At 38.4% G+C, this 27,534-nt stretch overlaps 1 protein-coding gene across 1 annotated transcript in view; it reads left to right on the top strand.

Moving 5' to 3' along the window:
* Positions 1-27,534, top strand: part of LOC124776941 (piwi-like protein Ago3) — a 219,971-nt gene that overhangs the window by 166,531 nt on the left and 25,906 nt on the right. The window contains exons 14-16 of the mRNA XM_047252163.1: positions 6,755-6,949; positions 15,020-15,208; positions 25,835-25,939. Of these exons, the coding sequence (XP_047108119.1) occupies positions 6,755-6,949; positions 15,020-15,208; positions 25,835-25,939 (489 nt within the window). The remainder of the gene's footprint in view (positions 1-6,754; positions 6,950-15,019; positions 15,209-25,834; positions 25,940-27,534) is intronic.

The following is a 27,534-nucleotide window of genomic DNA, read 5'->3' as shown; positions in this document are numbered from 1 at the left end:
TTTTCCACTTCCATTGTGAAGTTTATATTCGGATGGAGCGAATTCAGATGCTGAAGAAATGTAGGTAGAGTATCAAGTCCATGTGGCCACACCACAAATGTATCATCCACATACCGCAAAAAACGAGAGGGTTTGAGAGTGGCTGACTGTAGTGCTTTTTCTTCAAAGTCCTCCATAAAATAATTGGCCACCACAGTAGACAGAGGGCTTCCCATGGCGACACCGTCCACTTGTTCAAAATATTGGTTTTGAAATAAGAAGTATATTGAAGTAAGCCGTGTTTGAATAATGCTACTATGTCCTCCTCAAACTTGTTCTAACGAGCTCCAAAGAGTCCTGCAAGGGCACCTTAATAAATAAAGACACAACATCAAAACTTACGTGGGAAGCCCTCTGTCTCCTGTGGTGGCCAATTATTTTATGGAGGACTTTGGAGAAAAAGCACTATAGTCAGCCACTGTCAAACCCTCTTGTTTTTTGCAGTATGTGGATGATACATTTGTGGTGTGGCCACATGGACTTGATACTCTACCTACATTTCTTCAGCATCTGAATTCGCCCCATACGAATATAAACTTCACAATGGAAGTGGAAAAACATGGTACTTTACCGTTTTTTGGTGTGTTGGTACAAAGGAAAGCAGGTGGAACCTTGGAACACAGCGTCTTCCGCAAGCCAACGCATACAGATCTATATCTGCAGGCCACAAGCTGCCATCATCCTGCACAATGTGGTAGTGCATTACGTATGTTAGTTCATAGAGCATCCTGAGAGCCTGTCAAGTTAAATTCAACATGTGAAGACAGTGTTCCAACAAAACGGTTATTCTGAGATACAGATACGTAGTGCATTCAGACCTAGGCGAGTCCAATCCATGGAGTTGAATGAAGACATGAAGACACCCACCACTTTGGCTTTTTTTCGCGTATTTTGGTGCCATGTCGTCAAGAATCAGAAGAGTCCTCGAAAGATACGGAATTAAGTGTGTTTTTCAACCATCCGCAAAATTGAGAAACCTTTTGGGTTCGCTTAAGGATGACCTTGGACTGAGCAAATGTGGTGTGTACAAGATTCCTTGTCAGTGTGGGGCAGCGTATATAGGCCAAACATGCCGCACAGTACAAGAATGCTGTGATGGACAACAGCGTCAAACACGCCGTTGTCAACCGGAAAAGTCGACAATTGCGGAACACTGCCTGAATACAGGACATCGTATGATTTATGAAAAGACGGAAGTTTTACCCCGGCATCATCTTTCTGGGACTGCATCATTAAGGAAGCAATATATATCCGCACAGCCGATAATCTCATCAACAAGGATATGGGATTTCAACTGAGCACAGCCTAGAACCCTGCATTGGCTGCTATTAAATCAAGATGCGAAAATCAAGGTTATTCGATAACAGTCCCGTCATAACACTGGCCTAGTACGCCTGTTGGTGAGAAACATGAGGCCGCACTGTTGAGCCAAATTAAATTAAAACTGTTACAATACAACATTGTGAGCAGAAGGAACGTTGCTATTAGAGTGACTATTGTCAGATCATGATTATCATTAATGCATTGACTCAGTGGACTTTCCCACCCTTTCAAACACAGCAATTTTATAATACAGGGGGCTGTGACCCAGCACACCGACAATGAAAATCTTCTTGTGACTCTTCAAGCTTCCTGGTGGATGTGTTGTAAATAGTCTTCATGGATTTGCCGCCGGATCACATTGTGCAAATTCCACAATAATTCCTCAGAGCAACTGTCCGACATCATTAGGTGGTTCAACTTTGCTCGTGGCTAGGTAAGACTGACAGTATCTGCACACCAACGCCCCGTTTTTAGAACGTACAACGCACGTGCAGGAGAGCCACTCTGCGATTTTTGGCAGTGAGAGCTTGAATAGGGCAAATCACTGCGCATGCTCGATTTCTGTGGCTGCGCATTCTTCACGCACATGTTCTAAAAACGGGGCGTTGGTGTGCAGATACTGTCAGTCTTACCTAGCCACGAGCAAAGTTGAACCACCTAATGATGTCGGACAGTTGCTCTGAGGAATTATTGTGGAATTTGCACAATGTGATCCGGCGGCAAATCCATGAAGACTATTTACAACACATCCACCAGGAAGCTTGAAGAGTCACAAGAAGATTTTCATTGTCGGTGTGCTGGGTCACAGCCCCCTGTATTATAAAATTGCTGTGTTTGAAAGGGTGGGAAAGTCCACTGAGTCAATGCATTAATGATAATCATGATCTGACAATAGTCACTCTAATAGCAACGTTCCTTCTGCTCACAATGTTGTATTGTAACAGTTTTAATTTAATTTGGCTCTCATTTATACAAATAAACACTGCGTTTGAAGAGGGCCCTGTCTACAATGGGCTCTCACTATTCGCTGTTATTTTGTGTGAAATACATTAATCGTAGTAAGCATGCAGTCTTAGTGTAGTACAACCTGATGCCAGGTGTAGACATTGCTCCTCCAGATGCTCCATAACATGACAGTTTCCGCCCTCCATCCAGAATGTGTGTGACCGAGTGATATTGTCGGCAAGAAGCTGTAGATTTTGTGCCTATTGTTCTCAGTTTACGAAGGCTGCCAACTTTAGTGTTTTAACCACTATTGTGTTACTTTACTGTATTTTTATGATGCTTATCAATAATAAATCTCACATTAGAACACGAATATCTTTTTAATGTGGCTTCACGAAAGACTTTTCTGCGATTTATTTACACCTTTGGATATGATTGACACAAAGAGATATACCCACATGTGTGTTTGTGCGTCTGTCAGATCTTGGACACTGCCTTTGTAATTGTCACAAAGGCAGTGGTTGAGTGCTGACATGTGCAAATGTGTGTTTCCTTCTTCATTCTGATCATGTTCAGTGTTGTAAATAAAGTACGTAAGCAAAAGTCTTTCGTATAACCAGTGAAAAAGATAATCATGTTCTAATGTGTTCCTCTTAATTTTCAACTAGGTCGTCCTGAAATTCAAGAGATGTTCACAGTTTTCTCCACGATTTTCTCAGAGTATTTTCTGAAATATTCTGTCATGCCTCAGTGGCCCAATAAATAACATCCTTCCCATTGGTCTTTTTTATTTTTTTTATTTTGTCCGCTAAAGGAATGCTATCATCTTGGATCAGCATTCTTAAAAATTTTTTTTTCTGTAAATCAGTTTTAATGTTTGCGGTACACCCTGGTCCATCGACTGTAGAAGTGATGTAACATTCGGCAGCAAAAACTTCGCGACAGTTTCTCAGTTTCTCCATCACATAATTCCTCAGTGCTGGTGTGAGATGGTGCGTTATCAATCAAAAGGATTGCATGGGGAGACAAATGATTTTCCTCGAAAAACTGTCAAACAGAGAGAACAAACCATCCGTGAAACCATTCTTTGAACAGCTTACCATCCATCCATGCTTTTCTCTGGTTGCGATACTATACAGGCAGGGACTTCATGTTGCAGTTTTTAAAAGCTCTGGGCATAGCAGATTCGCCGATCAGCGTTAAAGGCAGCTTGTGATTACCAGCAGCATTGCTGCATGCTAATAAAGTCACACAATCTTTGCACATTTTGAAACCAGGAGCGTGGTGGTCTGCTTTTGATGCTAGGCTTTTTGTTGGCAATGCCCTAAAATTCAGGCCAGTCTCGCCAGTGTTATAAATTTGTTGGAGAGAATACTTTCCCTCTCTTATCATTTTTTATAAACTCCCCAAGTCTTCCGTCACTGCATCACAGTCAGGAGAAAGCTTCTCTCCAGTAATTGTTAGCTGATGGATTCCATGACGTTTTTTTGAGTCGGTGCAACCAACCCTTACTCGCACTAAAAGGCTTATCACTATTATTAACTTGTTCAGGTAAACAGGCTTCTCCTGAACCAGTGCTCCACTCAGATGAGTTCCCCTTTCTCTTTCCTGTGTAAGCCAAAGGAAAAGAGCTTCATCCGCTTTATCGTACTGTGACTGTTTCAAAGTCTGTCGAATTTCGAGTGTTTTTCCCAAAGACATTGCACAGGACTGTTCAAGCTTCACTTGGTTCTTCTTTGCCAACACCCAGTTCCGTTGCTAGTTGAGATACATTCTCACCAATGTCTATCCGCTTCAAAGCATTAAGTTTTTCTTTGAGAGTTAATGTTGTATGTTTCCGTTTACTCATGACGAAAATACATACACCACTATAACTGATCGAATACAATACAACTTTTACGCCTGCCAGCGATTGATTACTAACGTAACCAAGCAATTTGTGAGCCAACTGAGAGTGCACTGACTTCAAACACCACAAAGGTCTCAACAATGCACAAGAACAAGGGCAGCGAGTGAGAGTGAGTCATTGTTCCCACACTTGTTCCCATTTGTTACCATGATGTACCTACTTATCTGATTGGCATACTTCGTTCTAGAAACTCGTCACCGTAATTCCGGCTAATTCGAACAAATCGGTAATCCGAACAGGGTCCGGTCCTAATTAGTTCAGATTAACGGCACTCTACTGTACTTTGGTGTTCCTTTTCTTTCCACTTGCTCTTACGTATACCTTACAGTTTAATAATTGAGTTTGAAAACTTTATGACCATGATGTAATCCTGCTTGACTCTTCCCTTATCTCCATGCTTTTTCTAAGCATACTACTGCCATATTTCAACAGTGTGTTCTCTATTACTATTTGACATTTACCACAGGATTCAGTTATTCTTCTTTCTTTCTCGTTCCTACTTCCAAGCCCATATTCTTTTGTAACCCTTTCTTCTAGTCCTTCTCCTACTACCGCTTATCGTTAGTAGATCATCATCTCCCGTTACCCACTGAATTACCTATTCAGTATCCTCATATTCTCTCCCTAACTCTTCAACTTGTTCTTGTGACATCAGCATGTATGCCAGTACTATTATTGTTGGTAGCGGTTTACTTCTGATTCTGTTGAGAATAATCGTATCACTGAACTGTTCACAGAAACTCGCTCTCTTGGTGTCTTCCTGTCCATAACAAATCCTGCTCGTGTTATACCATTTCCTGTTGCTGTTTATATTCTTCTGACCAGAAATCCTTGAATCATTTCTCTTTCATTTCACTGACCTCCAACAATATCTAGACAGTATTTACATTCCTCTCTGGATTTACTAGCATCCCTATTACATAAAACTTTTAGCATTCCACACTATATCTACAACAGGAAACCACTGTGAGGTGCGTGGCTGAGGGTCCATCCTCTTGTACCAGTTAGTAGGGTTTCTTCCTTTCATTCACATGTGGAGTGCAGGAAGAATGGTTGTTTGAATGCTCTTGTGCATGCATTAATTATTCTAATCTTAGCCTCACAATCCCTATGTGAGTGATATGTGGGTGATTGTAGTGCTTACCTAGAGTCATCATTTCATAAAGCCAGTTCTTGAATCTTTGTTAATAGACTTTCTCAGATAATTTACTTCTATCTTCAAGAATCTTCCAGTTCAGTTTCTTCAGTATCGTTGTGGCACTGCCACAGATCAAACAAACCTGTGAACACTCATGCTATCCTATTATGTATACATTCAATATCCCCTGTTAGTTCTATATGATACGGTCCCCACACAGTTCAGCAGTATTCTAGAATCGGTCGCATGAGTGATTTGTAAGCAGTCTCCTTTGAAGATTGATTGCACTTCCCGGTATTCTGCCAATAAATCGAAGTCTGCAACCTGCTTTACCCATGACTGAGTGTGTGTGATCATTCCATTTCATATCCCTATAAAGTGTTATTCCCAGGTATTCCAACAGTGACTCATTTATATTATAGTCGTAGACTACTGTGTTTTTTTTTTTTTTTTTTTTTTTGTTTTGTGAAGTACACAAGTCTTATACAGTGTTATACTCTTTTGTTAATTATTCAGTCTTTATCTCTTATTTACCTCCCCTTTGGCAGTACCCTTCTGGAGATCAGAATGGAGGACTAATCCGGAATCTTTTGCCAGTGGAGAGATCATCATGATACCTTTTCAGTTAAAGGTCACAATTCCTGTGGATACACATTATGCATCTTAAATGTAGTGGTTTCCATTCCCTTCTTCATACCCTTTGCATTGACTGTTGCTGATTTTTCTGCCTTGTAAGAACGTTTCCCACCTCCAGGGGCAAGATGTTCTGAAATTCTGTCCGCTCCCCTGCCCCCTTTGACTAGGCTGTTGACAGGAGGAGGGTGACTCCTTATATGGAAGCCTTTGGTTGCTGATGATTTTTATTCATTGTTAAGCTAAGGCTGGGTTTAGACCCAGGACGCTGTGGTTGTTACTCAAAGATTCTACACGTAGACCTCGGCTGATTACATCACATCATTCCTGCAAGCAGTAGTCCATTAACTAGTGTTGATTCAGTCAGATAATGGCTACTGCATGTAAGTCATTAGCTGTAGTATGCACCAGATCATTCCTTATGTCACTTTATCTGGCACACTGTGTTAGAGAAAAGGCATTTAAAAGGTGGAAAAGTGATTTCTATTATTTATACAATCCCAGGAGATGACGTTATGAAGCATTCTTTTATGGATTTTTCAGCTGGAAAAAATTGTTCTGCTTTTACTTATATCACCATTGAAAATAGCTTAAGTGCAGCTCTTTAACGAGCTCTTACAGTATTTTTTTCTTTAAAGCTGTGTTCAGTGAGTAGTTATTATTGCCCTTAAAGCCCTTTCATTACCTCCAGGTGTTTTAAAATTACTCTTTCATATTGATGATTTGCTTTGTTTTACTTTTTTTTATCCTTCTTTGTTTTTCTTCAGGATAATTTAATGGTGATAGGAATTGATTCCTACCATGACACACTCAGGAAAGGAAGCAGTGTTGCTGCATTTGTATCATCTTTGAACAAGTCTGTTACTAGATGGTACAGCCAAGTTTGTATTCAAGGTCCTGCCCAAGAATGGGTAGATAGTTTGCGAGCTTGCTTCATATCATCTTTGAAGAAATATCATGAGGTAATAAAGGACTAATATCAGTTTCATTCATGGTGCAATATCTAATATAATACTAATTTTGAAATTTTAAGAACAGAGTTGGCTTAAGTGAGATACAGGTAGTGATATCGCTTACTGTAGTTGTTACATTGTTGTCTGTAAATTTTGTTTTATAGAAATATTTTAAAAATCTCAATAATCATACCTTGTTACAGACTAAACACACAGAAATGAGCATACTGTAAAACGACATCAGAGCTTATTCCCTAGATACTAATACTTGCTAGTTGCCCAATCCTTGCACAGAGCTGTCATTTTATTAAGTGAATCACATGTTTTTAAAAGGGACAATCTTAGATTGATAAATTATTAATGAGGAAAAGAAAACTTGCCGCAACCATGTTTAATAATTTAATAGTGAATTTCCTTCTGTGAAGAGAAACAGTTCATTTTCTAGAATGCGTAAGGATAATATTACCTAATTTGGAAAATATTCGTAGCTGCTATGCTGATTTCTATGAACTGGAGTTCTTCCCTTGAATAATAGCAATAAATGAGGAAGCAAATTGAAATTGCATGAAAGTAAGAACGTACAATTAGTGATGGACAGTATTTAGAGTGCAATAAATTTAATATGAGGTGTGACTGGAAAGTTTTAAGAATGGATCCGCTACAGCTTACTGGTTTGGTGGGCAGGTACACGGAGGGCGAGTAGTGAGTCTTTGCCTTGTCCTTGAACGCCCTCTGACAGGAAACTGTGTTTCCTTTATTCAGTTTGTTGTGGCAACTGGTTGAGTGCAGGTCTGTTAGGGCTTGTTGCCATATTCTGTCTGCGTGAAAATGGATGTAAAAACAGAGCAACGAGTTCGTGTGAAATTTTGTTTTAAAATCGGGAAATCAGCTTCTGAGACTTATGAACTGTTAAAAACAGCTTTTGGAGATAATTGAATGAGCCAGTCAAATGTTTTGGTCTGGTTCTACAGATTTAAAAATGGCCGCGAATCATTTGAAGATGACCCAAGGTCTAGCCGTCCTTCCACTTCAGAAATGAATGAAAATGTTGCTAAAGTTGACGATTTGGTGCACTCTGATCATAGACTTACAATTAGGGAGATGGCTGATGAACTTAATTTAAGTTTCTATGCAGTTCAGTCAATTTTAACTGAAGATCTGAACATGCATAGTTTTCATTGAAAATTTGTACAATCCAATTTGTGAAGCCAAAAAATAGCATGTTGTGTTGGGAGGCCATTTTGGAATCCAAATCGAGACTAATTATCTTATTGTAGAAGAGGCAGGTGACAAGCAGTGAAACTGATTGGGAAGTGTTAGTATCTGACAATAGCATATTTCAGTCTGTTAGGAAGTATGTCTGGCAGTGATGTGTTGCATATGTAGCTGAATGCATTAACTATATGTGAAGAACAGGGTTTTAGTAATGCTTTCTCCCTTCAGCTGCCCATGTCAACCTTCTGAACCACTTACGGGATATGATTGTTCAATATATTGGCTACCTGACTATCAATTGCCATTTTAGTGTTTTCTTTAATACCAAAGGTCTAATTTTTCTGAACTAATTTTCTGATTTCTCTTTTAACAGTTGCAAATATGGATTTAAATTTATCATCTGAATTATTAATTTCAGACTCTATAGAGAAGTTTACTTTTGATTTTTAATTGATTTACATAAGACAGCACAGTATTTTTTTGTAATAGGAAATCAGTTTTATTCTGATTTTCCTAACAATTTCATATAATGCCCTGTCCCTTGTACATGGTGTTGTGATTTCTTTTAGTGTATTCATGCTGTACTGCATTTTTCTTTCCCTTGGAAAAGCAGCTGTTACAGATTAATAAAACCAACTACAAGTAAATTTAACTTGGAATTAACACCCATAATGTTTTACACACCAAGTAAATTTTTTTACACACCAAGTAAATTTTTTTACACACCAAGTAAATTTTTTTACACACCAAGTAAATTTCCTGTGTGACAGCCTAGAAATCTGATGTGTGTTCATTAATAACACTTTTTTCCTGTGATAGCACTTAATTGTGATAAGTAAGTTTATAAATATGACTGTTAGTACATCATGATCGAAGGGGTCATTCACTACCGGATAAACAGCTGTATCTCTAAGTGTTCACCTATGATTTGTGTTCTGTTATTTTACTGCTTTTCTGTGCAACTCTGGATGGAAAAGCAACAACAGAAATAATATTTCCAATAATTTATTTTGTCTGAATCTTAAGAAACAGAATCTAAGAATTATAAAGCCAAGGTCAAACAATGATATGGACATTGGAATGCTGGGTGTGTTTGACAAATTGACAGTGAACAAAGATACCACTAAGGCACAAGCCTAGTACAGAAAGTTTGGTCTCTCACTTCTCCGTGGAAGGAGTGTGGGACATCCGAAGGTATGGAGGGAAGCTACTGTAGTTTCCTGACATCAGCCTATTGTAATGCCTGATGATAGCTTGCCCTGGCCTCAAAATATTGTTTATATTTTTCTTCGAAAAACTGAGGATTCAGTCAAGAACTTTAAGTTATGGATTAGTTTTCATGAAATTATCCATATCTTTAATAATAATAATAATAATAATAATAATAATAATAAACCCCGTGGAGGCCCGAGAAAAGAATAGGCCTCCGGTATGTTCTGCCAGTCGTAAAAGGCGACGAAAAGAACAAACCACTAATAGGGCTAACCCCCCCCTTTTAGTGTGATTAGTTGGTTCAGGACAGAACTAAAGAAGCCTCGGACAAGCGCCGTCGTGGTCGGGGACGACGTTTGAATCCTACGCCCACCCACAATGGTAACGACACTGCTAGCCAACTGGAAAATGATTTAAATTCAAATAGAGGTGTTTTACAGGATATGCTTCCTGCAACCACCCTAGAAGGAAAACTAAGACAGAGGATGAGATGGTCAGATGAAGTTAATCGACACATCATGTTCTGTTATTACCAAGCAACAAACCTAGGAACCAACACAACTGGATACAGATCACAAGTATACACAACATTTATTATCAGATACCCAGAATTAAAATTTTTAACAGAACGACGACTAGCTGATCAGATCCGTGTAATAATAAAAAATAACAGGATACCCCAGTCAGAATTAGAAAACATCAAACAACAAGTACAACAAATACTGGAACAAAATAATGTGCAATCAGAAGAAGAAGAAGAAAATACAGCAATGGACTCAAACATCCCAGAGCAAACAAACAAAGAACAACACGCATCAATTAAACAATCAGAGAAAAACGAAATCTTAAGACAGCCACCAGAACAAGCACAAATAGAACTCGAAGTACACACTTGAAGTAACACACATGTTAGATATAGAAGAAAAATTTCAGCTGACATACATAGAATACAAAGGCACAAATACAGACATCAGACCATTCTTGCATAGACCGCCAAATAACCCACAAGTCGAAACAACAATAGGAGCACTCACTCTACTAAATATACACACTAGGCAGAGATCAGAACCAACCAACACACAGAAGAAACCCACAAAACCAGCATGGCAACACAGGCTACAGATCAAAATAGAACAACTGAGAAAAGACATCGGACAGCTAACACAATTTATAAGAAATGAAATATCAGACAAAAAATGAAAAAGGTTAGGTAATATCTCACAACAAGAAGCGATAGAGCAGTTAGATGAAAAGAAGCAGAAATTGCAAGCATTGGCCAAATGACTTAGAAAATACAAAAAAAGTGAAAATAGAAGGAAACAAAACCAAACATTCAACACAAACCAAAAGATATTTTACCAGGCAATAGACAACCTACCAAACATAACAGACATGGAACACTTCTGGAGCAACATATGGTCAAACCCGGTACAACATAACAGGCATGCATGGTGGATACAAGCAGAAACAGACACATACAAGATGATACCACAAATGCCTGAAGTGATAATTTTGCAACATAAAGTCACTCAAGCAATTAATTCTACTCACAATTGGAAAGCCCCTGGAAAAGATAAAATAGCAAATTTCTGGCTAAAGAAGTTCACCTCAACACATTCACATCTAACTAAATTATTTAACAGTTACATTGCAGACCCGTACACATTCCATGATACACTTACACATGGAATAACTTATCTGAAACCTAAATATCAAACAGACTCAGCAAACCCAGCTAAATATCGCCCCATAACATGCCTACCAGCAATATACAAAATATTAACTTCAGTCATTACACAGAAATTAATGACACATACAACACAGAACAAAATTATAAATGAAGAACAAGAAGGCTGTTGCAAAGGAGCACGAGGATGTAAAGAGCAACTGATAATAGATGCAGAGGTGACATATCAAGCTAAAACGAAACAAAGGTCACTACACTACGCATACATTGATTATCAAAAAGCTTTTGATAGTGTACCCCATTCATGGTTACTACAAATATTGGAAATATACAAAGTAAATCCTAAATTGATACAGTTCCTAAACATAGTAATGAAAAATTGGAAACCACACTTAATATCCAAACAAATTCAAATAATATCACATCACAGCCAATACAGATTAAGCATGGAATACACCAAGGAGACTCATTAAGTCCTTTCTGGTTCTGCCTTGCTGTGAACCCACTATCCAACATGCTAAATAAAACAAATTATGGATATAGTTATAATAGAGGGAAACATTCCACGTAGGAAATATATATCTAAAAACAAAGATGATGTGACTTACCAAATGAAAGTGCTGGCAGGTCGACAGACACACAAACAAACACAAACATACACACAAAATTCAAGCTTTCGCAACAAACTGTTGCCTCATCAGGAAAGAGGGAAGGAGAGGGGAAGACGAAAGGAAGTGGGTTTTAAAGGAGAGGGTAAGGAGTCATTCCAATCCCGGGAGCGGAAAGACTTACCTTAGGGGGAAAAAAGGACAGGTATACACTCGCACACACGCACATATCCATCCACACATACAGACACAAGCAGACATATTTAAATATGTCTGCTTGTGTCTGTATGTGTGGATGGATATGTGCGTGTGTGCGAGTATACCTGTCCTTTTTTCCCCCTAAGGTAAGTCTTTCCGCTCCCGGGATTGGAATGACTCCTTACCCTCTCCTTTAAAACCCACTTCCTTTCGTCTTCCCCTCTCCTTCCCTCTTTCCTGATGAGGCAACAGTTTGTTGCGAAAGCTTGAATTTTGTGTGTATGTTTGTGTTTGTTTGTGTGTCTGTCGACCTGCCAGCACTTTCATTTGGTAAGTCACATCATCTTTGTTTTTAGATATAAATTATGGATATAATATTACTGGAACATACCAACACAAAATCACACATTTGCTATACATGGATGATCTAAAACTATTGGCAGCAACAAATCAACAACTCAACCAATTACTAAAGATAACAGAAGTATTCAGCATTGATATAAATATGGCTTTTGGAACAGACAAACGTAAGAAAAATAGCATAGTCAAGGGAAAACACACTAAACAAGAAGATTACATATTGGGTAACCACAGCAACTGCATAGAAGCGATGGAAAAAAACAGATGCCTATAAATATCTAGGGTACAGACAAAAAATAGGAATAGATAATACAAATATTAAAGAAGAACTAAAAGAAAAATATAGACAAAGACTAACAAAAATACTGAAAACAGAATTGACAGCAAGAAACAAGACAAAAGCTATAAATACTTATGCTATACCAATATTGACCTACTCATTTATAGTAGTGAAATGGAGTAACACAGACCTAGAAGCACTCAATACACTTACAAAATCACAATGCCACAAATATAGTATACATCACATACATTCAGCAACTGAAAGATTCACAGTAAGCAGAAAGGAAGGAGGAAGGGGATTTATCGACATAAAAAACCTACATTATGGACAGGTAGACAATTTAAGAAAATTCTTTCTAGAACGAGCAGAAACTAGCAAAATACACAAAGCAATCACTCATATAAATACATCGGCTACGCCACTACAATTTCATAACCACTTCTACAACCCTTTAGATCACATAACATCAACAGATACGAAGAAAGTAAATTGGAAAAAGAAAACACTACATGGCAAGCACCCGTATCATCTAACACAGGGGACTGATGACCATAGCTGTTAAGTCCCATAGTGCTGAGAGCCATTTGAACCATCTAACCCAGCCACACATCGATCAAGACGCATCCAACACATGGCTAAGTAAAGGCAATATATACAGTGAGACGGAAGGATTCATGATTGCAATACAGCATCAAACAATAAACACCAGATATTACAGCAAGCATATTATTAAAGATCCCAATACCACAACAGATAAATGCAGACTTTGCAAACAACAAATAGAAACAGTAGATCACATCACAAGCGGATGTACAATACTAGCAAATACAGAATACCCCAGAAGACATGACAATGTAGCAAAAATAAAACATCAACAACTTGCCATACAACATAAACTAATAAAACAACACGTTCCCACATACAAGTATGCACCACAAAATGTACTGGAGAATGATAAATACAAATTATACTGGAACAGAACCATTATAACAGATAAAACAACACCACATAACAAACCTGACATCATACTCACCAATAAAAAGAAGAAATTAACACAACTAATTGAAATATCCATACCCAATACAACAAATATACAAAAAACAACAGGAGAAAAAATTGAAAAATACATCCAACTGGCTGAGGAAGTCAAGGACATGTGGCATCAGGATAAAGTTGACATTATACCAATTATACTATCAACTACAGGAGTCATACCACACGATATCCACCAGTACATCAATGCAATACAGCTACATCCAAACTTATATATACAACTACAGAAATCCGTAATTATTGATACATGTTCAGTCACCCGAAAGTTCCTAAATGCAATATAACATATACCGTACAGTTAAAAGGAAGTCACGCTTGATCAAGGTCCGTGTCACTTTCCATTTTTGACCAGACATAACGTCTGAGAAAAGAAAGAAATAATAATAATAATATTAATAATATTTTAAGTATGGGGTAGACTATTCATTTGAGTGCACTGAATGCTATAAGAAAATCATGGTAAATTTAAATCATGAAAACAAGTTAAGCAAGTTGACTCATATTTTAATTAGAATCTGAATTTGGGAAAAAACACTGTTAAGAACTTTTTAAATCACTAACTTCAGCCATATTTACATTTTGTGTCATTGCAATTTTTGGAAAGAAACAAATCAGTTAACATACGCTCATTATTTACATTTTTTTAGTATTCTCATGTGGACTTTTATGCAGAGATCCACAAAAAAATGTGCTATCAGAATGTTTTGCTTATCCATGACTGTTCTGTAGACATCTGCGAATAATTGACAGTTGGCAAAGCTGAACTTATTAAAGCTTCTGGCGTATTCCTTCCATGCCGTAGATATTTACCACTTAAACAGTGCAGAAATGCTACACTCTTGCGTCATGTCGTCACACTCTTACATCTGTGTCATGACTCTTTTGCTTCACTTCTGTGTCACACTCTTACTTCTGTTCATAAACTAAAAATTAATTTCTGGTGTGTGAACTCAGCTGTAAAAGGACAGCATATAGATATACTAAAATACAAATTTAGTTATTAACTGTAACTCAACGCATTCTATCATAGACATATCTTGAACTCCTTGACGTTCTGGTTTGCAGTCAGTCATTGTTTACTATTAAACACACTATTTCATTTGGATGCGTACTTTGTGTCCTCAAGTGAGCTGTGGGCGACTGAATTGGCTACCCACATTGGATAATTTTTCTGTGCTCTGTGTATTTTGTGCATGTGTCAAGGTTGTAATAGCTAGCTCAACCATGCTTCCAGTTGTCAGCATCTGCAGTAATGAAAGTGGCAACCTCAGCTGTCTGGTGGGTTGCCACTATGTCCATTGGTGCGTTGTATCATCTACTGCTACTGCAACACTGTTTAGTGATTCCATTATTAGTGTATCGTTTGTGATAACTGTGACTTAATGTACTATCATATTTCATTTAAGTAAAACATAGCGTAAGTGTAGTTAATTTGTGCAACTACAATATTTATATTGTTTCAGGTGAATCACAGGTTTCCTGATAGGATAATAATCTATCGAGATGGCATAGGTGATGGGCAGTTATCTGTGTGTCGAGATTATGAAGTGCCACAATTCATAAGTTGTTTTCCGAATATCAATCCATCTTACAGCCCAAAATTGACGTTTGTTGTCTGTCAGAAGAGGATAAATACTAGAATTTTTGCACAGGTACTAGCAATATTTTAAATATCAGTAATGAAGTATTGCAGCACTGTAATCCAAAGTCACATAGCTTATTACAAGTGTTTTCTATTACTTAAAGAATAATTTTAGTCCTGAAATATTTTCGTATGTGGACTCACTGTGCATCTGCACTGTTACATCAGACAGCAAGATGCCCACGCAGTGGAGCGTGTCTGTGTGTTTTGAGTATTTTTATCAGAGAATGAACCCAAAGGGGTCAATATTTGATACAAAATAGCACTATGGTTGTCAATAAGTACACATTTCAAGTTCTTACAGAAAACTGTCTGTAACTTTTTCTTTACTTTTAGTTTGGTTGAGCATAGACTATATCAGTTGTCCAATACTTTAGATTTTAAGATCAGATTAGTTGCAGGATGTTCTTTTACCTAACTCTTAATTCAAATTTAGATTTTTGCACTGTTTCTGTATAAAATGTCTGACTATCTGCCTCGTGAATTTGAGATTCCACAGTTGTGCAAAATTAATGCATGTTTTTGGTGCAGGTAGTAATTCAAGAAAGGGTTTTCTCCACCTCTGGCCACAACATACAGTTAGGACTCAAGAAAATATTGAGAATGGCAGTTTGAGAAGTTCTTGGCAGTCAACTAATTACTGTCAACTGCTTCCTAGGTGTATTGGTCAGGGTCACTGGCTACTAATGCAGCAACCCTGGTTTATGACATGGGACCTGTTGTGTACTGCAGAATGATGCAGCAGCTGTCACCATAGGGAAACTGGACTGGAGCAGAAATGATTAGTGAGCACATAAATACAATAAACAGGACTTTTACTTAACTTGTCTTTCTCCAAACATTGGGAAGAAACAAACAGCAATAAAATCCAAGTATTACAAAAAGCAAACTAAACTGCATCATGCAGATGAGGCTCCAATTATTAACGTAGGAGTGAACTGTCAAAAGCTGAATGAGGGCTGTCGACGACTGGGACTGAGATTGGCTGTGCAACTGCCGTCGAAGATCCTGTAGCAGCAGCACAAGGCGTTGCTCAGTGGGCGCACATCATTGAATCTGCTGGGTCCTTGTGTGACTGCTATAGGTGTCTTTTGGATATGTGCATTTTCATTGTCACCTGTGAGATGGCAGTGGGGCTGATATTGATCTATGATACCACAGTACCCCCTCAAGTGTTTGAAGCCAAATAGGCAACTGGCTATAAATAGCCATTGAAATGTTTCAAGTCTTTGCCGTGCTGGGATCCATACAACATTGGCTGATAAAACTTCGCACAACTAGATGTACATTTACATTTGTACTTCACACACACACACACACACACACACACACACACACACACACACAAAATATCGACTGGGCCAACTGTATTTTCTATTGATGTGTAAACCAAACAATAACTTTTTCTTTTCAGTATCTGTTAAATCTTTTGATGAACTTCCCCAGCCAAAATGCAGTGTACAATCTCCATCTTATGAAGAAACTAAAATAAAATTGCAGATATAAAAATAAAATATTTCACTACTCAGCTGCTGATGATCTGGTGTTGGACTGTTCCTGAAATACACCTATGTCAAATATATCACTCTACTGTTATGTTACACATTCACCTAGGAAGATGAACAAACAAAACATGATAAAATGACACAAGAACATACATTAACATAAACCATAAGGCCCACTCACGTTTGTTAAGTGTACACAACATAAATGAATCATAAACCTTTAACTTCTGATGTTAGACAGGGAACACAGAAAAGCATATACATTAGAACACAGCATTTGTGTGTCGAAGCCAGTTGAGTGGTTGTCATTCCTTGTCAATTGTCATCCATGTGGTTCAGTCTCACTTGTTCCCACAAAGGCAATCAATCAGTGATTGAGATTCAAGTTAATGGCCCCTTCAAGTGGTTAAAGAAACATGGCAGTTAGCTACATGATAATGCAGCTTGAGATGTAGAAGGAGAGCATCGAGCCTGCACACACTACAGTTCTGCAAGCTGTGTGCATCTGCAAGAGTTCCACATTACTATGCTTGCCATGCAGTCAGCTGTGTCATCTTTGGCAACTTCTGCCCAGTTATACAAAGTTTATTCACCTTCTCGCTTACACACTGTGGTAAAGTAAACACCATGTGCTGTAATATTCATTTCTATAGCATGGCACAGTATATGATTAAATAGTGGAAGAGCTGATTGACTGCCCAATGGTAGAACAGAGGGGCACAAACATGAACACGAAATTAGTAGTCTGAGTTGTAATTTTCTAAGATTTTTTTTTAACAAATTAAAGTTTTTCTTCAGAAACATTGATATATCTAAACAACATGCACTTCAATTTGGTGCCGGTCTGAAGCTTTAAGCCAGAATCTTTTTTCAGCTAGGCATCATATCTACAGAGGTTACTCTGTCGGTGTTGTATAAAGGCCCATTCTCAATACCTCATGGTCTCCTGTGTACATTTTATAAACCACCTTGTAGAGAAGTCAAGCACTGTCCTACCCCCACAAAAAATCTGTACCCTTAAATGGAATACATCACCAACCCAGGCACCACAAAATGAGCATGTTGCTTTACAAATCACTATATCATAAACAAACCAATTGTTTGTCAAACTTGTGTTCATATAGGCAGTATGTAAACTGCACACGTTAGATGCTTTACCCCCACTGCCCCATCCCCCGCCCATGACACTTTTGACTAGTTGTTTGGGTACTCTCATGTATTCATCTACTTGCTTAGGCCAACCCTGGTTATTAGTGTAGCATTACTCTTATGAGAGGTGGCATCATGACAGTTGATACACCACAGCACTGTGAGCCTCCTTTGTCATGTGAAACCATGAACATTACCATTACCCCTTTCATTTAGGGGACCCCTATCATCTTGGATACACCTATCATATCCGTCATTTGCATGGGTATTTTGATAAGCCATTGATCATCTCTCTCTGCCGGTGAGAATTCCAGGTTGTTTATCACAACAAGAAATTTATTGACATCTTGATTTTGCAGTAATAACTGTTATAAATAAGTTTAAGCTCTAGGGAAAGTGTATGCAAGACCCAAGAGGGAACAACAGTAAGAGTGGGAAAACAAGAGAAGTATAAGGTAAGTATGCAGCCATTCTCCCCTACTGCTGAACCTCTGCAGGGGAGAAGCTATGACTGATGAAGAAGAAAGTTTGAAGAGTGGAATTAAAGTTCAATGTGAAAGGATATCAGTGATACAATTCACTGATGACATTGCTATCCTCAGTGAAAGTGTGGGGCAACTACAAATGTGATGAATGGAAATGAATGCAGACACAGGGCATCTCTGTGCGCTCTTATTTAAATTGCCACTGCTAGGGTGGGGAGCATGCCGCAAAGAATTGGGAGGCCACTGACCAACAATTACAGTATACATTAAAACAAAAAGTGCACATTAATTTAAGTATGTTTCCATAAGCATTACAGTACAAAACTTCTCATTGTATGCTAATTTTTGAAGCTTCTCGTGGTGGACTGTTTCCACAAATGAATCACTGTCATCATCCAAATCATTGTCATCCTCTTTTTCTCTTAGACATTCCTCTAAAGGCTCTAGAATCTGTTCCTAAGAAAGGACTACACGTCAAGAACTAACCATTTCACGCCTACTAACTTGAATGTAATAACTGCGAAAAACTGTCGAAGTAGGCTCTACATCAGATTGAAAAGCAAAATTCATAATGTGTGCCACTCACTGTTGAAATGGAAGGGGTTAATGAGCACACATTATAGGGAAAGTCGGAGGAAACAGTAAGAATGGAAGACAAAGAACGAAATGCATAGATTAAAAAGGGTGTAAGGTAGGGATGTAGTCTTTCGCGCCTGCTGTTCAATCTGTGTACCAATAAAGCAATTACGGAAAGAAAAGAAAAATTCAAGAGTTCGATTAAAATTAAAGGTGAAAGGATACCAATGTTAAGATTCGCTGATGACATCGTTATTGTCTGTGAAGGTGAAGAAGAATCGCAGGACCTGTTGAATGGAATGAACAGTCTAATTTGTACAGAATATGGATTTAGAGTAAACGAAGAAAAAACAAAAGTAACGAGAAGTAGCAGAAATAAGAATGTGAGAAATTTATCATAATCAGTCATTATGAAGTAAATGAAGTTAAGTAATTCTGCTACCTACTCAGCAAAATAACCCATGACGGATGGAGCAAGGACAACATAAAATGCAGACAGCACTGAGAATGTACATTTGGAGCACCAGCACAGCATTGTATGGCAGTGACACATTATGGTGGGAGAACCGGAACAGAAGCAAATAGAAGCATTTGAGATGTGGTGCTATAGGAGGATGGTTAAAAATTAGGGGACTGATGAGGTAAGAAATGAGGTGGTTCTCCACAGAATCAAAGAGGAAAGGAATATATGGAAAACACTGACAAGGAGGAGGTACAGGATGATAGGACATCTGTTAAGACATAAGGAATAGCTTCCATGGTATTAGAGGAAGCTGTAGGTGGTAACAATTGTAGAGGAAGACAGAGATTGGAATACATCCAGCAAATAATGGAGGGTCTAGGTTACAAGTGCTACAAGATGAAAAGGCTGGTCAGAAGCCTCAAAAAGAAACAGAAGTGAGATTATCAGCAAACTTAATGAAATTGTGATGAAGTACAGAAGATGAAGGAATTCTGTTATATTGGGAACAAAGTAATGCTTGACAAAGTCAAGCGAAGACCATATAAGAAGCAGACTAACACAAGCAAAGAGGGCATTCCTAGCTAATAGAAGTCTGCTGGTATCATCATAAACTTTGATCAAAAGAAAATATTTCGGAGACTGCGTGGAGCTATCTCTCTCTCTCTAGACCACGACTGTTTTATCTACTATCTCGCTTGTTTGATTGTAGGTTATTTTAAAGCTCCCTTCGGTGTGAATTCATGTTTGGTTTCATCCATCATCCATTTGCTCCATTCCTCGCTCATGTTGTGAAATTTGTTGTTGTTGTTGTAGTCTTGAGTCCAGAGATTGATTTGATGCAGCTTTCCATGCTACTCTATCCCGTGCAAGGTTCTTCATCTCCCAGTACCTACTTCAAACCAAAACCTTCTGAATCAGTTTAGTGTATTCATCTCTTGGTCTCCCTCTATGATTTTTACCCTTCATGCTGCCCTCCAATATTAAATTGGTAATCCCTTGATGCCTCAGAATATGCACTACCAACTGAGCCCTTCTTCTAGTCATGTTGTGCCACAAATTCCTCTTCTCCCCAATTCTATTCAATACCTCCTCATTAGTTATGTGATCTACCCATCTAATCTTCAACATTCTTCTGTAGCACCACATTTCGAAAGCTTCTATTCTCATATTGTCTAAACTATTTATCGTCCACATTTCACTTCCATACACGTCTACACTCCATACAAATACTTTCAGAAATGACTTCCTGACACTAAAATCTATACTCTATGTTAACAAATTCCTCTTCTTCAGAAACGCTTTCCTTGCCATTGCCAGTTTACATTTTATATCCTCTCTTCTTCGACCATCATCAGTTACTTTGCTCCCCAAATTGCAGAACTCATCTACTGCTTTAAGTGTCTCATTTACCAGTCTAATTCCCTCAGCATTACCCGATTCGATTCGACTGCATTCCAAAATGCTTGTTTTGCTTTTGTTGATGTTTATCTTATATCCCTCTTACAAGACACAGCCCATTCCATTCAGTTGCTCTTCCAGGTCCTTTGCTGCCTCTGACAAAATTACAATGTCATCGGCGAACCGCAAAATTTTTTTTTCTTCTCCATGGATTTTAATTCCTACTCAGAATTTTTCTCTTGTTTCCTTTACTGCTTGCTCAATATACAAATTGAATAACAACGGGGCGTAGGCTACAACCCTGTCTCAGTCCCTTCCCAACCACTGCTTCCCTTTCATGCCCCTCGACTCTTCGTAACTGCCATCTGGTTTCTGTACAAATTGTAAATAGCCTTTTGCTTCCTATATTTTACCCCTGCCACCTTCAGAATTTGAAAGAGAGTATTCCAGTCAACATTGTCAAAAGCTTTCTCTAAGTCTACAAATGCTAGAAACGTAGATATGCCTTTCCTTAATCTATTTTCTAAGATAAGTCGTAGGGTCAGTATTGCCTCACGTGTTCCAACATTTCTACGGAATCCAAACTGATCTTTCCCGAGGTTGGCTTCTACCAGTTTGTCCATTCGTCTGTAAAGAATTCGTGTTAGTATTTTGCAGCTGTGGATTATTAAACTGATAGTTCGGTAATTTTCACATCTGTCAACACCTGCTTTCTTTGGGATTGGAATTATTATACTCTTCTTGAAGTCTGACGGTATTTTGCCTGTCTCATACTTCTTGCTCACTAGATGGTAGAGTTTTGTTAGGCCTGGCTCTCCCAAGGCTGTCAGTAGTTCTAATGGAATGTTGTCTACTCCCGGGGCCTTGTTTCGACTCGGGTCTTTCAGTGCTCTGTCAAACACTTCATGCAGTATCATATCTCTTATTTCATCTTCATCTACATTCTCTTCCATTCCTATAATATTTTCCTCAAGAACATCGCCCTTGTATAGACCCTCTATATACCCCTTCCACCTTTTTGCTTTCCCTTCTTTCCTTAGAACTAGGTTTCCATCTGAGCTCTTGATATTCATGCAAGTGGTCCTCTTTCCTCCAAAGGTCTCTTTAATTTTCCTGTAGGCAGTATCTATCTTACCCCTAGTGATATGTGCCTCTACATCCTTGCATTTGTCCTCTAGCCATCCCTGCTTAGCCATTTTGCACTTCCTGTCGATCTCATTTTTTGAGACGTTTGTATTCCTTTTTGCCTGCTTCACTTACTGCACTTTTATATTTTCTCTCTTCACCAATTAAATTCAATATCTCTTCTGTTACCCAAAGATTTCTATTAGCCCTCGTCTTTTTATCTACTTGATCTTCTGCTACCTTCAATATTTCGTCTCTCAAAGCTGCCCATTCTTCTCCTACTGTATTTCTTTCCCCCAGTCTTGTCATTCGTTCCCTAATGCACTCCCTGAAGCTCTGTTCAACCTCTGGTTCTTTCAGTTTATCCAGGTCCCATCTCCTTAAATTCCCACCTTTTTGCAGTTTCTTCAGTTTTAATCTACAGTTCATAACCAATAGATTGTGGTCAGAGTCCACATCTGTCCCTGGAAATGTATTACAATTTAAAACCTGGTTCCTGAATCTCTGTCTTACCATTATATAATCTGTCTGAGACCTTCCAGTATCTCCAGGCTTCTTCCATGTATACAACCTTCTTTCATGATTCTTGAACCAAGTGTTAGCTATGATTAAGTTATGCTCTGTGCAAAATTCTATCAGGCGGCTTCCTCTTTTATTCCTTACTCCCATTCCATATTCACCTACTATGTTTCCTTCTCTTCCTTTTCCTACTATCGAGTTCCATTCACCCATGACTATTAAATTTTCGTCTCCCTTCACTATCTGACTAATTTCTTTTATCTCATCATACATTTCATCAATCTTTTCGTCATCTGCGGAGCTAGTTGGCATATAAACTTGTACTACTGTGGTAGTCATGGGATTCATATCTATCTTTGCCACAATAACGCGTTCACTATGCTGTTTGTATTAGCTTACCCACATTCCTATTTTCCTATTCATTATTAAACCTACTCCTGCATTACCCCTATTTGCTTTTGTGTTTATAACCCTGTATTCACCTGACAAGAAGTCTTGTTCCTCCTGCCACCGAACTTCACTAATTCCCCCTATATCTAACTTTAACCTATCCATTTCCCTTTTTAAACTTTCTAACCTACCTGCCCGATTAAGAGATCTGACATTCCATGCTCCGATCCGTAGAAGGCCAGTTTGCTTTCTCCTGATAACGACGTCCTCCTGAGTAGTCTCCGCCCGGAGATGCAAATGGGGGAATATTTTACCCAAGAGGACGCCATCATCATTTAATCATACAGTAAAGCTGCATGCCCTTGGGAAAAATTACGGCTGTAGTTTCCCCTTGCTTTCAGCCGTTCCCAGTACCGGCACAGCAAGGCCGTTTCGGTTGATGTTACAAGGCCAGATCAGTCAATCTTCCAGACTTTTGCCCCTGCAACTACTGAGAAGGCTGCTGCCCCTCTTCAGGAACCACACGTTTGTCTGGCCTCTCAACAGATACCCCTCCGCTGTGGTTGCATCTACGGTACAGCTATATATATCGTTGAGGCACACAAGCCTCCCCACCAATGACAAGGTCCATGGTTCGTGGGGGGGTGTTTCCACATATGTTTGTACATTTTTTGCCTTTCCGTATTGGCCTACTCCCTCATGTTTCATCGTTTCATCTTGTGTCCCCATACATCAAGAGGCTGCAATCGTTAAGTAAGTGGTCCTTGAATAAAAGCAAGCCCTGTATTTCCTTGTCTCAGTTTCTCTCACAGTATTCTGATCTGTCACAAGAAGAGACCTTTTCTTCAATAAATCACCTTTCCTTCTCTCCCACACTCTATTAGTCTGTAATTTCATGCCAGCCTCATTCGTCCAACCCTTAACACGTATGTGAACACCACCACCTGAATGTATTGCAGAAGATTTTGGCATTGAAAATGATGATTGGATTAAATTTAGTACCATCAGCACAACATGAAAGAACAACATGTAGTGCATTTTTTCATGTCCACTTGTTTTTATAGTTACAGTTTTAGCACTTTTCATGGCAATAGTTTCCTTTTTGGCATATCAAATATTCGCTATTTGGCATAGTTCCACAGTGACTTTCTTTTGATGTTGAATAATAAAGTGATGGGAAAATAAAATATTATTTTCATAATCTTGTGATATTTTCTGAGATATTTTGGTGTTGATTCGCATGCGAAGTTCATGATGCTTCATAAACCTGTAGCACCAACCAACTCCACCCTTAAAGCTCATTAAGTTCGACTGTAGCGCTAGCTTATGAGCATGTATTTGAATATTTTTGTATTAATTCCAGTGCCATTTTGATAGTGTCCTAGAATCCATTTCAATACATCTTCTAGTTTTGGCCATTTTGCAGTCAGTCCTCTATTTGCACTTGTAGTCTTCCTCATTTTTTTCAGTTCTACTTTACTAGCCTGCCAGTCGTGAATGGTTTTTTCTGTTGTTGGAAGTGTGAAATGCTGCTCAGCTGTCCTGTTTCCATGTTTGTCTGCTTGTGCTATTACTTTCAATTTGTAGCCCACATCATGTGAATACCTTGCATTTTTTTCCATTATGAAACTAACTACTAACAAAATTGTTGCACTGTTACCAATAACATAAATCGCTTCAAATTCAGGTTCACTGGAATCATAGATTGCAGTGATGTATCATAGGCTAGAAAGTGTTCTGGGTTTGCGATGGTGGTGAGGGAGGGCAAGCTTGTGAATCCCCACAACTCGTGTTCGTCACATCAGTGCACTGCTGCTGCCAGTTGAATCCAGTGTTGACAGATAGAGATAGGTTTTCCGGATTTCCCTAGGCATCAAATATATCGCCATTTTTCTGACTGGTGGGTATTTTAAATCAAACACTGGACTTATAATTAATTTCAATTATGAGACACACTTGAATTTTGGAGGCAATTTTTCAAAGAAATAAGTGTTTCTTATATTGCAGAAAATCGATATTAAGTGAGATTGTGTGATAGGATGCGTGTTAAGACGTTAAGGAATGAGTTCCATTGTACCAGAGCCTGCTTTGGAGGTCAAAAACTGTAGATAAAGATATATAGTGAAATGTATTGAAAAAATAATTTAGGATGTTTGGTACTCTTCAGATGAAGACACAAGAAAGGGAGTAATGCCTGGTCTCACCAAGTCAGAAGATTGATGATTCTAACAAAGAAATAGGCTCACTGCTCAGTTGAGTCAGGAGCCTATTCTGTAGTATATTACTCTATAGCAGTTCTGTGGAGTAACCCATGTAGCAAATCCTAGCTACCCATGATTTTAGAACAGGTCTTTGTTAGTCAGATGCCAGAGTCTTAAGAGGAAATCAGTATTCATCTTGCTGTAATTCCCTAGACCATACCCAGTCTGCTGATTTGAAGGTGCCCTCTTTAAAAATGCATAGGTGGCAACATATCTAAGATAAGTAACGGGGAATACACTAAGAGCTGATGACTGCTCAAACCTCGTTTTAGTGTCGAATGAGTGCAGTACTGAAGCTGGTTGGGTAGGGCTGGTGTAACTCATTGGTCTACATTACTTGTAAACAGAGTCCTCATTTCTGCATGCTGTAGTAAGCTTTTCCATTCATTGAAATTTGTAACATTTATTGCTGTCTGAATGTTTGCTGTCATGGTACTTGTAAACAGATAGGAAGCTGTTTCCATTGTTGTCCAGTAATCCAGATCAGTTGTGAAAACGCCATTCTAATTCTATGGAAAAGTAATGTTCCATGGAAATTCTCTCTTGCAGTTGAACTGCGTGGGTAAAAAAAAAGTGTTGATACTGATATCACTTATAGATAACAGTAATACAATGAGCATAGTTCCTGTTTCACCAGTTTTTTCTATAAGTCTTCCATTGTTTTTAAAGTGTGTATTTCTCACATACCTGTATAATTATGTTGTATTTACTTAACATTTTGTGGTGTTCAGTTTGTGTTAATGGTGCCTTCTTTTATCGTAACAGACAAATGGTTCATTGGACAATCCACCTCCTGGAACAGTGATGGACAACACTATCACTCGACGTGACTGGTCTGACTTCTTCCTAGTTTCTCAAAATGTGAGACAGGTGAGACCACACTTAAACTGTTGGAGTCCAGCTAATTAAATGGTTGAGACAACAGAGTCAACCTACAGATACACTAAACAAGGGGTTCAGTTCAGCATATTTTAGTTTAGTTCAGCATATTTTACTCTTACAACAAGTTTTCTTTATTTTAGAATTACTTCAATCATTGGAACTATTTAAATGTTTCATAAATCATCTACCCATGAGGATAGTAGAAACAAATACTAAGAAACTGTGTAAAGTAAAGAATTGTATGGTTTGGAGAGACCTAAGTAGAGCCTCACAGTGTTCTTACGCTTTAAAGTTTTTACTTTATCTCCCCCCCCCTACTCCCCCCCCCCCCCCCACTCCCTCCCCCCCCCCCCCCTCCGACACACACACCGAAGTAAAAGAAATTAATCTATGGTTATTTTAATTAATCTCAGTAGAAGTAACAATACAAAATATTTCTCATCGTATCGTTCTTAAACAATGGCAGTGGAATGAATGAACATCCTATATTTTCATTAACATCACAAATTTTCAGAAGAGCGTGTTGATCATAATTCTGATTCCTAATATGATGTTTTAACGAATGTAATTGATTTTTAAAAATTTAATTGTATAGATTAAAAAAAAAAATATATTCATCAAACCGCAGCGAGAGAAAACGCACACAAAATTTAAGGAAGTGGGCAAGCTTTCAGAGTGAGTGGCTCCTCGTCCTTGCAGAAGGGTTGAAGGGGAAGGAAGTGGATGAAAGAAAAGACCTGGGAAGGTTTATAAAACGGAGAGAATAACAGTAAAGTCACCCAGAACCCTGGGTGAGGGGAGACTTATCAGATGGAATGAAAAGGAAAGTATCATCCTGTCCACTAAGCCTCCTGACCCAGCATTCTGGGCAACTGTTGCATAACTCTGCTGATTTCCTAAACTTTGCCAGTCCTTTTCCTTCATCCTCTTCCTTCCCTTTCTACACCCCTGCCAGGAGGAGGAGAAGCCACTGGCTCCAAGAGCTTGCACATGTCCTCATTTTTACATATTTTCTCCTGTTGATGCTTGATTAGTAAATAGATTGTTCAAAAATAAAAAATAAAAATGAAAAAGGTGTTTCATTGCTTCATGCAAATTTGAGTGTCTCACGTCCGGTCACATGGATCCTCCTACTTGTGGTATGGTTTGAAACAATTTTTGCACAAAACATTTTAACACATGGTAAAGAAGTTCTCTGAGTTCCCTTCTTTCACTTAGCACCTCCTGCTCACCACCTTGTTTCATCTTCAGAAGAAAATTAAAAATGGCTGTGGAGGCCCTCTCTTCTTGTCAATTAGGTGATAAATTGGATTCGAGAAGAAAAATCCTATTATTTGTGTTGCAGGTTGCATTGTTCATTGTAAAGCTGCATGATAAGTAGCAATATATAGGAAACTGGGCTATTGTTACATATTTAGGTAACTATTTTCTTTGAAAACATGTTGATGTATTCCTGTAAATATTAAACAACAACTATTTAGTGTATCTGAGGAAGCAGCAGCTTTTTTCCAGAGTAACAACGTCCTGCTAATTTACTAGCTTACATTTCGCTAACAGAAGTGCGCAAGGTATCAAGAAGTATT

Source organism: Schistocerca piceifrons, chromosome 2 (assembly GCF_021461385.2).
Source record: "Schistocerca piceifrons isolate TAMUIC-IGC-003096 chromosome 2, iqSchPice1.1, whole genome shotgun sequence".
Taxonomy (NCBI): domain Eukaryota; kingdom Metazoa; phylum Arthropoda; class Insecta; order Orthoptera; family Acrididae; genus Schistocerca; species Schistocerca piceifrons.
Note: the sequence above shows the minus strand (reverse complement) of the source record. Positions and strands in the feature narration are given on the sequence as shown.